Here is a 14,762-nt window from a genome sequence, read left to right on the forward strand (position 1 = left end):
GGGGGGCGCCCTGGGCCGGCCCGGGCCCCGGAGGGGCTGCCGCGCGGCCCGGGCCCGCTTCCCGCGCGGGGGGCAGCGGAGACGCGCCTCGCCCCGGGCGCTCCTCCGAGGCAGGCTGGGGGCCCCGGAGGCGCTGTCGCCTGACTCGCCTTCCTTCCCGGCTCCGCAGCTGGACCGCCGCCGCTACCCGCGCACACGGCGAGCTGGCCTTCCCGGCGCCCGGGGGCTTCTCCAGGGGCCGATGTCGCGGAGCCGCTCGGCCCCGATGCCGAGGAAGCGTGCGAAGCGGAGGACGTGCTTTCCACCTTGGGCGCGACTCTGGAGGCGTGCAGGGGCCGCGCGCAGGTGAGGGGCGCCGCGGGCTCAGGGGGAAGCCGGCTCCTGCGAATGGGCCTCCGTGCAGGCGGGTCCGGATCCCTGCGCACTGCAGGCTGCGGGGAAAGGATGACCAGCCGGAGGCTGTCCTGCGCTCGCAGTTTCCTTTGCCGTGTCTTCTGCCCCCGTCCGTGCCTGAGAATCAGCGCTCCTCCTCTGCACTAAATGGGTTGCAGTGACACAGCAGCTTTCCGAGCGCACACTTGGGGTCCATGTGGGGAATCCTTTTTTCTGCCCATGGTGGCATCCCTTTGGGCCATGCCATGGGGTGCCACTACTTACGGTGGGCAGAAGCGCCGCCATCTCCCCTTCCTGCCCCCGTTCCCTCCTGCCCACCCCTGCAGCCCCCCTCCATGTCCTGGCCCTGCAAGGGCGGGTATCAGTGATGAGACTCGCAGGGAGGGGCTGGCATCCTCTGCCCTGCCCGCCACGGGCCCCGGGGCTTGGTGGGAGGCCTGCGCTCACGCACTGTAGCGTGGCACTGATCTGGCTGCCCAGGGGCTGGAGGGAATGGGGCGAGTATGCAGGCAACTCCAACCAGGGCCTGCTTATTCTGAGTAAGCTGTTGTGTCTTCTCTTCTTCCCAGCTGAGGACCAAGGATAGACCTTCTGTGCTAGGGAGCAGTCGGAAGACGCCTGCGGGAGAAGAGTGAGCTGCTAATCCTTGTGCTTTTGCTTCCAGAAACAGGTTTGCGATGAGATCAGCAAGCGCTTGGCAATGCTGCAGCAGATGTGGGTGCAAGGCAACCTCTCTGCCCCCGTGAGGAGGGGAATGGGGATTCTGACACAAGGTAAGCCGCAAGAGCAAATACTTTGCCCTCAGCGTTCCCACCGTGGCCCTGGCCTGCAGCTCTGCCCTCTGCACGCTGCTCCTCTGGCACAAGCCCTGCTCAGCAGAGCCGGCACAAGCCCGCGTTGGTGAGAGGAGCGGGGGCCAGAGAATCACACCGGCCTGAATTGCTTGGCTCAACGGTTTCCTTAGGAGCGGCTGTCTGGTAGGGGATGCCGTCTAGCACTCTGTGAAGCTCTAAGCTTGACTCTTGATACTTTCAGAGCTCGAGGCTCAGCGCTGGGAATCTGCGGATGAGATCCATCGTTCCCTCATGGTGGACCACGTCGCAGAAGTGAGCCAGTGGATGGTGGGGATCAAAAGGCTCATTGCGGAAGCAAAGGACTTGCATGCAGGTGACCTGCCCGCAGAAGATCCTGGGCAGCAGTGAAGCCTCTGTGGAGCGCGAGGGCCAGTGAGATTGGCCTCCGCCCAGGCTTATCTGGGCCTCATCCTGGGGGCGGCTCAAGCTAGTGAGGTTTGTTTTTTCGACCCCACTGCTTCTGCTGTGGATCAGCTATCTACTCAGGTTAGCTTTTGCTCTCCTGACTAAAGCTGAATCAAGAAGAATCTCTCAGGTAAGCCAGAGAACTCTGAGCAGCTTTTGGAAATCTGCAACGATTTGAGAGTAAAGATGCTAACTTCCCTTATACTTACACACATGAATAGAGCTCGGCTGCTGGAAAGCTGCTTAATTTTACAGTGATAAATGGACCCTGAACTGCTCAGAGCCACTGCAAAGGCCTGCTCATGATTCCCAACTCCATCGAGAGTTCCTGCTCTTTGTCTTCCTTACACCTTCATGGAACCATTCCTGTCTGTCTTCTGGGAAGTGCTTTCTGTACCAAGGGTGCTGCCTTCCTTCAAGGCAGGTGCACCTGGAGCCCAGTATAATGAGAAGTGGGGCAGAGGTTAAAAATAACAAAATAAACGAATATTTACTTCAATGGCTTAAGTATAGAAAAGTGTTTCCATGTTGTTTCTGTGACTATATTTAAACTGGGATTATTCTGTTGTCATTTTCTGTTGTCAAACACACACTCTTCCTTTTCATCAGTCATTTATTTGCATCTGGCAGGCAGGAGAAAGCCAGGATGTCTCCCCCCCCCCGCCCCCCCCCCCCCGCCCCCCCCCGCCCCCAGGGAGGCATTTGACATGCACGTGCATTTTTGTTGCTGTATTTTTATGCTGCTTTTCAGGCATTTCCTCCAATAGCTGTTAAGAGGCAGTGCTGGCAATCCGGCATCAAAGTAAAAGACAAGGCAGAAAAGAAATGCGGGGGTGGAGAAGTAGAAGGGAAATTGGTGTTTCAGGGCCGGAACAAGATGGTAAGCGAAACTGGACGCGTTCAATGCACTTTGGACTATTATTCCCTTGTTTTGTACAAGGACCGCCTTGCCTGAATAGCAGCTGGAGGCTCATTGGCCAACAGATGCAGTTCTTCTCCTGTTTGGCTTGCCAATACTCCTGGAAGCGGGGGGTGCTGCCCCCCAGCGGCCTGGGTGTCTCTGCTGATGGCAGTCTTCTTCCTGGATAGTTTTGCGGATGTCAGCAGCTTATTTACTCGATCCCCCCACTTGTTGCCGTGTTAGCACTCAGCTGACTCAAGTTCTATTCTGCTGCTCTCTGGAAAGGCCAAGCACATAGTTTTGCACATTGCTTTGAGGTTCTGAAGGGCCTTGAACTTGCTAAAATTTGCCTTGAAAGAGTCTTGTGCAAGCCAGATGCCCCAAGGCAGCCTTGGAAAGGCCATTTTCTGAAAATCCCCATGGGCCGGAAAGGGTTGGGCCACAGCTGGGAGGCCAAGTATCGTGGACCCTTGAATGTCCTCAGAAGACTTCTGGCCATCCACTGGCTACACGGAGGAGACCCTCAGGGGTGTGCCAGTCCTGGGGAAAGTGGCTTCTGCTACCCGGGAACTGGGCGAGGCTCCAAGGCCAGCGAGTGGACCAAGGCCAAAGCCGTGGTTCCTGGAGTGCCCACCGCCAGCCGTCCCCCTTCCTGGCCACCTGCGCTCACGTGCGGGGGGCCCCTGCAGCCTCCTGCCTTCCCATACTCACCTTGGCCGTGCTGCATCGCCTCCAGCCAGGCTTCCTGGACCACAGCGGCCAAGAGTGGCCCCCCACAATACCCAGTTGCCAGCCACAGGTCTTCTGGAGGCACGGCCCTTGCACTGGGCTGTTCCGAGGCCCAGCCTGTTTCTAATATTCCATCCAAAATACGTAACAAGAATTTCTTACTTTCCTTTTTGCATTAGCAGTTCCCATCTGCTGAAGCCCAGAAAGTTTCAGCTATTGGGTGGTCCAGAAATAAACTGAATAAATAGATTGGTGTGACTCAAGGAAACATCTGGAAAGAGGGACCAGATACTATGCGAGTCTAGCTTTCCTCCATATTCATACTTTATTAGCACAAATGATCAGATATAAAGTCTTGCTGAGGTAGACGTGAGCCTATCTTAGTCCATGGCTGAGTATAAATAAGATAAAGGTTGCATCAGACCTGAAACCAAAAAGAAAGGAATGTGTGTGGAGAGCCGCCCTTTCCTCTTGCCCACGTTTATGCCACGGTGGGCCTCGGCAGCACCCCACCCGTGCCGGCCAGGCGCGCCGGCCTGGCCACGCACGGCAGCTGTGAATGCTGGCGCTGGGCACGCGCACACCTCGCTCACGCGTGTTACAGGCGCTCTGCTAGCGAGCACTGGAGCTAGGCCTGGCGTTTGCGGTCTGTGCGTAGCTGGGGTCGCCGGCTTGCTGTGGAAGGGTAGCTTCCCGGTGTCCTTGTTCTGGAACACGTTTGGAAGGTTCAAAGAGCTGGCACAGTGCTTGCCAAAGAAAGGAGAGCCATGCCAAGGCACCTGTGCTGCGCAGCTTGCCGTGAGGAGAAGCATGTGGCCATGGATGGAGCGGTGTCTCTGTCTGAATGCAGAGGTCGGGAGACTCTGTCATTTTCAAAGGAGCTGTTTATCTGTACCCACGCCTGACTAGCCCAGAGTGCGCAAGCCACTTTGCCGCCTTGAGCCGATGCCTGCCTGCCCCCCAGAGCTGCAGCGGTTGCATCCTCCTAGTGGGCCGGCAGCCGCATCCCGATGCCAAGCATTCATGCTACAGCGGGAGGATTATGGGAAAGGTCCACAGCTTTTACTATGCACAACCAGGACACTGTCTCAGGAAGCTGGCATGCCTGCTCTGGCCTTGGCCGCCAACTCCAGTGGGCCACGAGAGCAAGAGTTTAAGCCTTGATCCTGGTGCGCCGGATCCTGCCCGCTCCGCATGCCGAGGAACAGTCTGGACATTCGTGTGCAGCGAGAGCAGCCATGCCACCTCCTCAGAGCATCTACACAGCAAAGGACTAGAAGAAATATGCATGGCACTCCCAGAATCGGCCCGGGCCCCACCGGGCGCTGCTCGGACCCGCTGCCCATTCAGCCTCGGTGGAAGCAGCAGCGGGCCAAAGCGCGCTATTTACATTCTGCGCCTGAGCCGGGGGGCGGCCGCAGTGGAGGACCCGACCCCGCCCTATGGGGCGTGCAGAAGGGGATGCTTCTGGCGGAAGGCTTCGAGGAAGGCGAGGAGCCCCCTCTTGCGCGCAGCGGGCCGGCTGCCGCTCTTCTGCAGGCAGTGCCCCGTGGCAGGGAAGGGGCACCCCGGTGAGTCCGTCGACATCGTCCTTCTCATCTTCAAGGCGGCGCGTGGGCTGCTTTTGGATCTCGCTTGGGATGCCGAAGCCACTAAGCACTTCTGATACCGCACCTACCCAAGAAACAATAAACAGGTCGTGGGCGAATGCGGCGTGTGCCGTGACGCTTATGTCCTACCAAACCCAACAAGGCCGATCTCTGCTTCTTCCTTGGCACACACCTGCGGTTTGGGGCAGTGTGTTCACCCATATATGAACGGGTGCCAACAGCAGCTGCGCCTCTCTTGTGTGGATGGCTTTTGTTCTCTGTAGGCCTCCGCTTAGCCCCTTGACAAGGCTGAGGCTAGGACAGCACCCAGCTGTGGGGATGAGGCCCAGCTCTGAACCTTGCCAAAGGCCAGTCCTCCGGCAGGGGAGCATCAGGCATGAGCCACGGGAGAAGGCGAGGCCCTGGCTCTTACCATGCACGCGGCCTGCACCGCTTCTGAGATGGCGCCGGCATCCGGCTCACACCAAAAAGCCGTGCACTGGAAACGCTGCTGCCCCATGTCGCTGATGAGCGCAAACGAGCGGGCGTCCTTCCCAATCCCAATGAAGGTGATGTAGCGGACCTGGCATTCCCAGACGTGGGCGTCCTCCACCTGGAAGAGCGCAGCACAGCACAGGCAGCTTAGGAGGCAGAGACGCCTCTGGCGAGCTGCACTTCTGCCCCAGGTGCGAACCGACTAGTGCTTCCACCTCTGCAGCTGCAATGGGTGCTCCGTTCGGACAACGTTGTCCTCCCCAAGTCCAACGCACAGTCCGACAGCCTTACCTCAGCCGGGCCCGCCTGCATGACGGAGTCAGAAATGGTCACGACCAGCGGAGTCCACCGGTCCCGCGCACGGCTGCTCATCAGGACCTCGATGGCGTTGTTTAGCACTTCCATCCCTGGCGTGGGGAGGCAAGGAAGAGGCGGGTGAGCCGGCACTGCCGGCCGCCCCCAGCCAGCGACGGGGCTCCTCAGCCCCCGGGCTCTGATTCCAGAGGCGGCCAAGTCCCTTTTGTACCTGCTGAGCACAGACTCTCAGAAGCAGCAGCACCTGCCATACTGTAAGCATCACGGAGGTACACCCGGCAGAATCCGGTGAGAGCTACGTACCCATGGCTTTGGACACTGGGACACTGCCGATGAACAGAGCATCGTATTTCTGAAGAGACTCTCTCACGGCATCCAAAACGTCAGCTGCCAGGAGCAAAAAAAAGCCGGTGAGCATCACCTTTCCATTCTGCTGCTTGGTGAATAAACGCCAGGTCACTAGAGCAAAGCCGTTGCCAACCATGGCAGCTGGAGGGAGCATGCAGCCTTCCAGCTCAGCCTAAAAAGGCAGCCCTGCCGATCGGTGTGGCCCCACTGCGCTGGCTGCCGGTTTGCATCTAGGTCAGTTTCAAAGTGCTGGTTTTAACCTGCAGAGCCCTACGTGGCTTCAGACAGCAGACGCTACCGGAGAGCCTCACGCAGCTCCAGTCTTCTTGGACACCCGTTCAGCCTCTGGGCCCTCCTCCTGGGACCAACCCCGAGAAGGCTCACAGGGCGGCCCCTCTGTCTCTGCAGCAATCTCCTTGCTGCGGCCTGTGCCTCTTCTGTGCCAGGTCCACCCTTGAGCTGGAGGCCCGCAGGCATCTCCTGGGTGATCCAGGGCCTTCTCTTTTGCAGGGTCTTTTTTACTGTATTTTTAAAGCTATTTAACACAGTTGTTTTTTGGAGTTCATATTGCATTCTAATTTTGTTTTATATGTTGCTGTAACCCTCTCGGGGAGCGTTGGCTATGGGGCAGCAGAGAAATGCAGCTATCCTTCTTCGTAAGCATAATCATAATGGTCACGTCATCAGATTATCTGATCGGACTTCAACAGAGCTGAAGATAGGGAGGGTTCTGCAAGTTGCCAAATTCTACTGCGGTGGCTGTGCTGCTCAGCAGCCTGACCAAGATCACCCCAGTTCCCACAGTGCGGCACGCAAGCGGCCATGCTCCAGACTGCCGGGAGCGTGGCAGGTTCTGCCTCCCGCCCGCTGCCGCTTGTGCCCCATCCGTTTTCTGAAAGATCCTGAAAGCGCTTTCACTCTCATTATTGCTTTTTCAAAGGACATCTCGGCCTGCTGTGCATTTATTGCCATCACAGATCCCTTCCTATGCAACCCCAGGAGGGCTGCACAGGCGCCTCCAAGCCCCAGATGGAAGAGCTGTGCACATTGTCCATCCAATTGGGGGAGGCGGCAATGGGAAACCAACTCAAAATACAGTGGATGTGGCCTCGCGCTGTTTGGCTGCACAGTTTTCTCGGGGTTGGCCAAGTGTGGGGCAGCGCTTGAGCCCCAAAGTAACTGCTTCAATTCCGGGAAAAGACCAAGGGCAGAGATGCAGCCGGCTGTGCCCCGGAAAGGGTCTCGCACCGCTTCGGAGCTTGTTACCTTGCTGGGGCATGTCCTCCGGCACGAGGGGCTCCAGGGTGACGGACCGAGTGAGGCCGCCGCTCGCCACAGCCCGCTCAGCCATGATCTGGAACAGAGAGAAGCCGTTCCCAGCTGGGATCTGCTACGCAAGCACGGCGTGGGGGCAGAATTCAGCAAGGACTCCTCCTGGCACACCAGGAGAGGGCCAGCTAAGGACAAGCGGAGGCGTGCCTCTTCAGATGTCCAAGGGCATGGCCACAAATCAGAATTCACACGGAAGACCTGACCCGACACCTGTTTGCTCAGAAGAACACAGCCCTCCTATTCAGCAATTTGCCGCCAAGTAGGAATGCGGCTTCCGCTAGGCTCCCTCGCCTCCGGCAGCACCGGTCAGGACGCCAGTTCTGAGCAGCCCCGGAATGGCGAGGCCTGCGGGAGGCGTGGCAGGAGCCCTCCCCTAGCCCGCCAGCCGGCTGGGGCAAAATGTGGCTGGCGGCATCCTCGCGACCGAGGCGGTGCTGCCCCCTCTCCTCGCCGGTGCACACGCGCGGAGCCGCACTACACGTCGGCGGGTACCTTGGAGCACATCTCATGCAGGGCCTTGGCGATGGCCTTGGCGGGCACGTTGCAGTGGAAGACATGGCACTTCAGCATGCAGGCGTCCTTGTCGCTGGCCACGAAAGCGAAGTCCCTGCGCAGAGAGCACCGTGTGAGCCGGGGCCGGGCGCTGCCGGGGCCAGGTGGTGGGGGAGGGGGCCCTTACCTGTCCCTTGGGCATGCACAGCATGGAGGAAAGAGAAAAGGTGGGTTAATGTGGGGCATCAGCGGGAGCAGCCGCACCGCAGAGCCAGACTGCGCTGCAGGGGCATCCGATGAGAGAAGGGAAGGACGGCTTGCGGGGCAGCCGGACCACAGGCGGACGGAAGGTCTGTGTGGCACAGTGCCCCGCAGTGAACATCGCGCGACGGCCGTGGCAGGGACGCGGCCCCTCCCCACGACTCACCTGCCGTTGTTGCAGCCCACTCCCCAGACGCGGATGCTGATGATGGGCTGGCAGTGGATGAGGCTGTAGTCCAGGGGGTCCAGCAGGCTCATCGTGTCCTCCTTCAGCATCATCACCATGTCTTGGCCCTGCAAGGAGACTCACTGCTGGCTGGCCAGGCGCTGCAACGGGGGCACGGGGGGGAAGGGGGGAGGCAAGAGGGCGCCCCCTCGCTGGGGACGTGACTGAGGTGTGCCTGCCAGAGCCAGGAGCACTGGAAGGCTCCTCTGCACACACGCCCTGGATTTTCTCCGTTCTGGACAGGGCTGGTCTCAGAAACACATCAGAAGCTCGGAGACAGAACGGCACGGGTCGAATGCTGCCCTGCGGCATGGAAGCTCCTCTCAGGACGGAAGGCATGCACTAGCCTGCACCGCTGGCTGCCCTAGTGTGGTTTTGGATAACTGAGCCAACCTGTTCTTTTACAGGGAAATTAAATCCAGCAATCCGCCCATGGGCAGAAGCCCTGTCTCTGTTTGATACTACACACCTATGTATTTCAGACTACAGAGATCAGATGCTTGCTGTGCATGCTGTACCAAACTCCTTGCCTGGCATTTTGCAGATGACACCACCCTAAACTGAGAATGAGTGACATTTATATACCACCCTGCTCGTCTCTCCTGCTCCGTCTTTTCCCCGCCTCATGTGATTGGACTTGTTGCTGCCCGGGCTGTGTTCACTGCATTGACAACGACCCAAATGAAAGCTCGGTGAACGATGACTCTGCCGAAGGCCAGTCGGCCGTGCCCCGTGACACCCGCAGTGAGGGAATGGAAGGAGGGGCTCGCCTCGTGTGCCCCCCCGAAGGCTGCACGGGGGAACCGCAAGCGAGAGACCCGGCAGCGGAAGCCTGTGCTTGCCCATGGGAGGAAGCGCGGCGAGGCGGGATCGATCCAAGCCCACGACGGCAGCGGCTGGATTTGGCGGGATGGTTGCGGGAAGGCCACGCGGGAAGACGGAGGCCGGCTGCTGCCCTGTGCCGCGGCACTCACCTCGCCCCACCTGCCGGCAGGGCCCCACTTGCTCTGAGAGAGTTGCTGGATGCAATTATTCACTGCAATGCTGCTCTTCCCGGGAGCCAAGTCCTCCTCAGGGATCTCCACCCAGCCCAAGGAGCGCACAATGAAGCACTGGGGAGAGACAGGCGGGGTTGCCACAGGGCCGTCGCACGGGGCCTCCTCTCCCTCCCGTGGCCGCCCCGCCCCGCCCCTCTGCTGCCTGGGTTACATACGCAAGAAATAATGCCACGGATCCCCACGAAATTGCTCTGCTCCTGGAGTTGCCATGAGACACGCGTCTAGCTAGCCCGCCCCCTCCCAGCCAGTTTCCGCTGCGCTCCCAGGCGAGTGACACCTGCTGCTCTCAGTGGGACCCCAGCAGCCACCAAGTGCTCTGGAACCTGCAGGAATGACCTGCGGTTTCCAGAACGCTGCAGGCCCCACGGATGTCTCGTTCCTCAAGGGAGTGCTTCTCGGGTTGCCCTCATGTTGGCAGGGAGGGGGCTGCACGAGCAGAGAAGCCTCAACTCCCAGGGATATTTAATGAGTCAAATCTGCTTAAAGGGGCATGTGTGTCGCATCCAATCTTGGCCCTACGCAGAGCAGACCAACCGAAATTAATGGAACTCGCATTAGGCATTGCCTCCTTAAGTCTGCTTCCATTAGTGGGTCTGTTCTACATGGGACTATGACTGGACGCCACCCAGTAGCTCCACTCTTCAAAAAGCACAACTTTCTTCACGTTTGATGATGCATATAGCACACCCTGCCTGCAGGTCACACACGCACTTTAAAAACTCTGACTGCCTCGCATAATTGACTGGGCCATCTTTTTAGTAAACTAAGAGGTTAGTAATCACAGTTAATAAACTACGTATTTATTTATTTATTAAAACATTTTTATGCCGCCCCATTCGCCGAAGCCTCGGGGCGGCTTACATCACTAAGTTAAAATAATTATAATATAAAATATTGCAGCCCTAATTATAGCAATTTAAAATCTAATTTAATTTTAAGGATATTTTGATCTGCTTTAATTTAGGTAGGGGGCCACTATTCTCTTTGTATTGTGCATTGTTCACCAGCCTACAGGTAAACTAGCATAGTGCAACCTGAGCTTGAGAGCAACGCGGAGCAGCGATTCACGCACTGACATGGGACCCGGGCGATCTGGCGTCCCACTCCCATTTGGCCACCAGGCCACCCGGCGGGGAGGGGGGGGGGCAACAGCTGGCTCTCAGCCTAGCCTATTTCACAGGCTTGCTGGGAGGGGCAAATGGAGAGGAGGGGGACGGGGTGAGGCAGCCGTGGTTTCCTGGGGAAGGCCAGACTTAATGCAGCAAGAAGGCAAGGAAATGTGCCGCTGGCCCCGCCGAGCGCAAGCGCAGCCCATTTCCTCAAACTGCTCTGGGGAGAGAGGGGAGAGGAGCCCAGAGTCACTGGAAGGGCGTGTGCAGGGCCGCCTACCTTGCCGTGCTCCTCTCCCCACTTGCACCCTCCAGCCATCCTTTCGCCCAGAAAGCAGACTGATTAGGACCAGCCGAGGCACCTTCAGCGTGCCACGTGTGACGTTATGCTGCCAGCGATGCCAAGAAAGCCCCGCGAGAGGCTGAGCATGGTCTCAGGCAGCTGCCATAACGGGCAGAGCAGGAACAAAGGTGGCACATCCCCGGCTCTCTGCAGCAGCCCCAGGGGGCTGAGGAACCCTGGCATTACACACCAGCCCCTGTGGAGAGGCAATTTCCTGAACCTGCCCCACCCCAAGAAGGGCCTCACGGGTGCCGAGCTCATCCCCCAGCCCGGGGGTCGGCAACCCGCGGCTCCAGAGCTGCACATGGCTCTTGAATCTCTCTGCTGCGGCTCTGTCGCTCAAAACACACCGCTAATCTGCTACCGAGGCTCCTTGAGTCACAAAATACCAAGAGGTAATGATGAGGCATCCACTCAGGGACGCAGCACTAACTGGTTAAGTAAACTGCTACATCCGTCGGGCTATTGTGCAGGGAAAGAGTGGAACAAGCTTCCTGCAGGCTCTCATGTTACACGAAACGCTGCTGAAAGGATTCTCTTTGTCCAAATGTCATCTCCTTCCTCTGTGCTTGGGACCTGTCACAGTTCACATCACTTGACTGTTTATCTGCTAATCAGTCACCAAACACACCTATATCTGCAACTTCCCCTAGTAGGCCAACCATGGATAAATCGAAGAAAAGAAAAGTTTCTGTACCTCGGAGCCTGGCTCAGTGTGGCCACAGTGGTGCTCCTTCCCATGCCAGGCCGGTAGCATCCTGTGACGCGAGACAAACACAGCAGCGAGACAGGTGTCCCCAGCCCCCCGGTGCAAGCCCAGCCCCTCCCCAGCACAGCTCCCAGGCAAGGGGAGAAGAGCACCTGGGCTGCCGGCTCTCCAGAAAATCACTACATTTAATTCACGCTGGCACTCAGTTTCCACTGGAGCTCGCCAGAGATTTATAAGTTCTGAGACGGCGAAGTTACTTGCAAGTACTCATTGTGCCCAGCCTCATCCCCAACTACTTCTGCTTTGCCCAAGTCTCTCCCCACTGGGGTGACAGCAGGAAGCAGCTGGCTGCCTGGGACGGGGACGGCTCGAAGGAGCAACTTTGCTCTGCGACGAGTGCCAAAGGCTCACGGAGCAGGAATGCGTCTGCTTCCTTCTCATACGCAGAGATCCACACTGCGTGTGTGGTCACCAGAGGAGTGCAGGACGAGGCCCCAGGGACCTCTTTCGCTTGCACTCAGAACAGACATCCACACATCCTCACCTCCTCGGTAGTGACGCCGTCGGACTCGGGACGAGTCTCTCCTGCAGCACGTGTGTTCCTGCAGCGGCCTGGAGGTCCTGAAGGGAGACAGAGAAGATGCTCAGGGCATTTCTGCAGGCAGAAAGCCAACATGGGGTGGGGGAAGAGATGGCACCATCCTTTCTGGCATTGCCAGGTCTCGGGTGCCTACATTCCCCCGCCACGCCCCCGCCACGCAATCTGCACAGCACACACATTCAGGCATGACCTCCATCTGGGTTAAATGAACAGAAAGGCTTCTTCAGACCCAAACTATCCCTGTGAGTTCCCAGAGCTTATGGACTGCTGAAGGCACAGAGACAGAGAACAACGGAGTAACTCACTGACAAGGAGAAGTATTTCTAAATCGCACCGGGGCTGCTACCTCTGCGGCCCCCTTTGTGGGCTTGGGGTCATGGCAAAGGCAAACCCAGATCTCCTGAGTCCCAGGCCCGCACTCATACCCACTACACCACCCTGGCTCTCTCAGACTGAGGCCTAGTTGTCCATCGCCGGTATCCTGGTATCCACTCCAAAACCCAGATGATCGTCAGCCCGTGACTCAGGCAGAACGGCAACGGCGGCCAAGCCAAGCAGAGCCCACAGAGGCCTTTGTGTGCACAAAAGCTGTGGGGAGGAGCTGAAGCCACAGCTGAAACTTTGCTAAAATTTACCACAGTGGCCCCACACATCTGCCGCGGTGAGAGCTGCCTGGGTTTATCTCTGCTGACACACGTGCAGAAAATCCAAGTGACCAATACGCTGGAATCCGCCCTAATTCAGGGGAAGCCACGACAGGTTGCTGCCATCAGTGCCCGCATGGACGGCATGCCCAGGAGGGTTCCCCCAGCGTACCATTTCGGGCAAAGCGGCTTGCCCGCCACAGGCCAGGCTTGGGGTGCAGCGCGGGTGCTGCCACTGGGTGCTGCCTGAGGGCACGTGCCAGTAGTAGGTTCCCGAGGAGTCGTGGATCTTCCTCCATCCTGGAGGAAGGTCAAGATCGGCCTCCAGGTTCTGGTCATTCCACAGGTTATCTAAGGGGAGAAGGCACAACAGCTTCATTTCCGCGTACTGGGAAGAACTCACAGAAGTGTCCCCGGATAACCGTCACCCCTCACACACACATCTACAAGCTGAGGGGTAAAGAACAGCACTGATGGAGACTGCCTTGGAGCGCAATGTTCTGGCTCCCAAGGAAGCCCCCCAGGGCCAGCAGGGTGGCTCAGATTCCCTGCTCCGACCTTGGAAGGGGAGTCGGAAAGCTGTCCTCCCACCCCTCACCCAGCCAGCACAGAAAGAGAAACAGTTGCAAGGTCAGGAAAGCACAGCTGGAGAAGCCGTCCAGAGACGAACCGTAATGGACAGGATAGAAATACCCTAATAAAAATGGAAAAACCCTAATAAAAATAATAAAAGGAGAAAAGGGGGCATTGCAAGAGGGGAGGAGACTGGTGGGCCCAGGACACACGCCGTTCTGAGGTTAATCCCTCATGGACAGTCTCCATGAAAGATTTAGGCCTTTCAGGTGCATTGTTGTGTCTTTATGGCTGCATGAATCATATTGTGTAACTCTGTTTAATAAGTTCTGAGAAAATAACTGTTACTGATTGTTGGATTATTAAAAAATCTTAGATCTGAACCTTTTGGAAAGGTTAGCAAAATGCTGTCTCCAAACTATCAGTTATAAACAACTGATCAATACATGCCTTAAATATGTACTGTAATACATGTATAACACTGGGCCTTACAATTCCTCTGCCTAATCAAATTTGATAAAATCTCTGGTACCAAATACTTACAAAATTATTTATTCAGCATTTACATTTCTACATTATTTCTTTATTGCAGTTTTATATCACCCAATAGCCAGAGCTTGAACCATGGATCAATCCAAAATATTTAATTGCAAGCATGGGCCTTGTGCCAGTATTTGTGATATAATTCACAAAGTGCCGCTCAGTCTAAAGGCATGTCTACTTGTGAGCATGTTCCTTGATGTCAGTGGGGCAGTTTTCCATGAACTTCCACTGGACGTCTACCTATTTTTACCAGGGATGCCTCAGATTCACTGATAAACACATTTAAGATTGGCCTATTGTAAAGATGGCAACTGACATTCCGTGGGATGGATCCAGCCTCTGGAGGAAATTGAGATTTCCATGCAGGGAAAAGAGGAAAAAAATCAAGTTAAAAGAAACAGAACTATGACTAATACTTCTACTATAGCGGTGTACACATATGTCTGTGATGCTATGCTGTGAAGGCCTCGTCCTTAGATGTCATTGGCTTTATTATGCAACCTGTATACCACCAGTGAGTGAATTCGTGTAACTAACTAACACGGTTAATTAGTTGTAAGTAGCTGCAACAAATATACACAGTTCCAATCCCCGCGGTTTGGTCTAGGAGGCAAGAGCTCCCGGCAATACAGACGCGGTCCCTGCCCAGGCCACCGAGGCCGGAACCCCACAGCCACGGGGTCTGCTGCGGGACCTGCGCGGAGCGCGGCACGGCCGCCGCCGCGGGCTCGCCTTCCCGCTCCGCGCTCGCCGAGGCGGTTGGGCGCTCCGAGCGGCGCGCGGGGCTCGGCCCGCCGGCCCGCACCGCCGCTCCCCGGGACGCGCCGTGCAGCACCGCGGAC

General features: G+C 57.3%; 2 protein-coding genes across 3 annotated transcripts in view; one reads left to right on the forward strand and one right to left on the reverse strand.

The window, feature by feature from the left end:
* Positions 1-169: 169 nt before the first annotated feature.
* On the forward strand, positions 170-2,151 carry SRA1 (steroid receptor RNA activator 1; the record flags this gene model as incomplete). Its single annotated transcript, XM_044422820.1, has 3 exons — positions 170-345; positions 1,058-1,166; positions 1,429-2,151. Coding segments are annotated over 3 exons (452 nt in total), but the record flags the coding sequence as incomplete, so codon positions are not given.
* A 1,431-nt stretch (positions 2,152-3,582) lies between these two features.
* The window catches only part of APBB3 (amyloid beta precursor protein binding family B member 3), an 11,361-nt gene continuing 181 nt past the window's right edge, over positions 3,583-14,762 (reverse strand). The window contains exons 2-12 of one of the 2 annotated variants that reach the window (XM_044422857.1): positions 12,977-13,155; positions 12,104-12,180; positions 11,548-11,608; positions 9,315-9,452; positions 8,281-8,408; positions 7,854-7,968; positions 7,296-7,383; positions 5,985-6,068; positions 5,658-5,773; positions 5,305-5,484; positions 3,583-4,956 (exon numbers count right to left, since the gene is read on the reverse strand). In XM_044422857.1, the coding sequence (XP_044278792.1) occupies positions 4,723-4,956; positions 5,305-5,484; positions 5,658-5,773; positions 5,985-6,068; positions 7,296-7,383; positions 7,854-7,968; positions 8,281-8,408; positions 9,315-9,452; positions 11,548-11,608; positions 12,104-12,180; positions 12,977-13,155 (1,400 nt within the window). In that variant the 3' untranslated portion in view covers positions 3,583-4,722. The remainder of the gene's footprint in view (positions 4,957-5,304; positions 5,485-5,657; positions 5,774-5,984; positions 6,069-7,295; positions 7,384-7,853; positions 7,969-8,280; positions 8,409-9,314; positions 9,453-11,547; positions 11,609-12,103; positions 12,181-12,976; positions 13,156-14,762) is intronic. The other variant, XM_044422858.1, reaches the window with a different exon arrangement.

The sequence above is a fragment of the Varanus komodoensis genome, unplaced genomic scaffold (assembly GCF_004798865.1).
Source record: "Varanus komodoensis strain SLA01 unplaced genomic scaffold, ASM479886v1 scaffold137, whole genome shotgun sequence".
Classification (NCBI taxonomy): domain Eukaryota; kingdom Metazoa; phylum Chordata; class Lepidosauria; order Squamata; family Varanidae; genus Varanus; species Varanus komodoensis.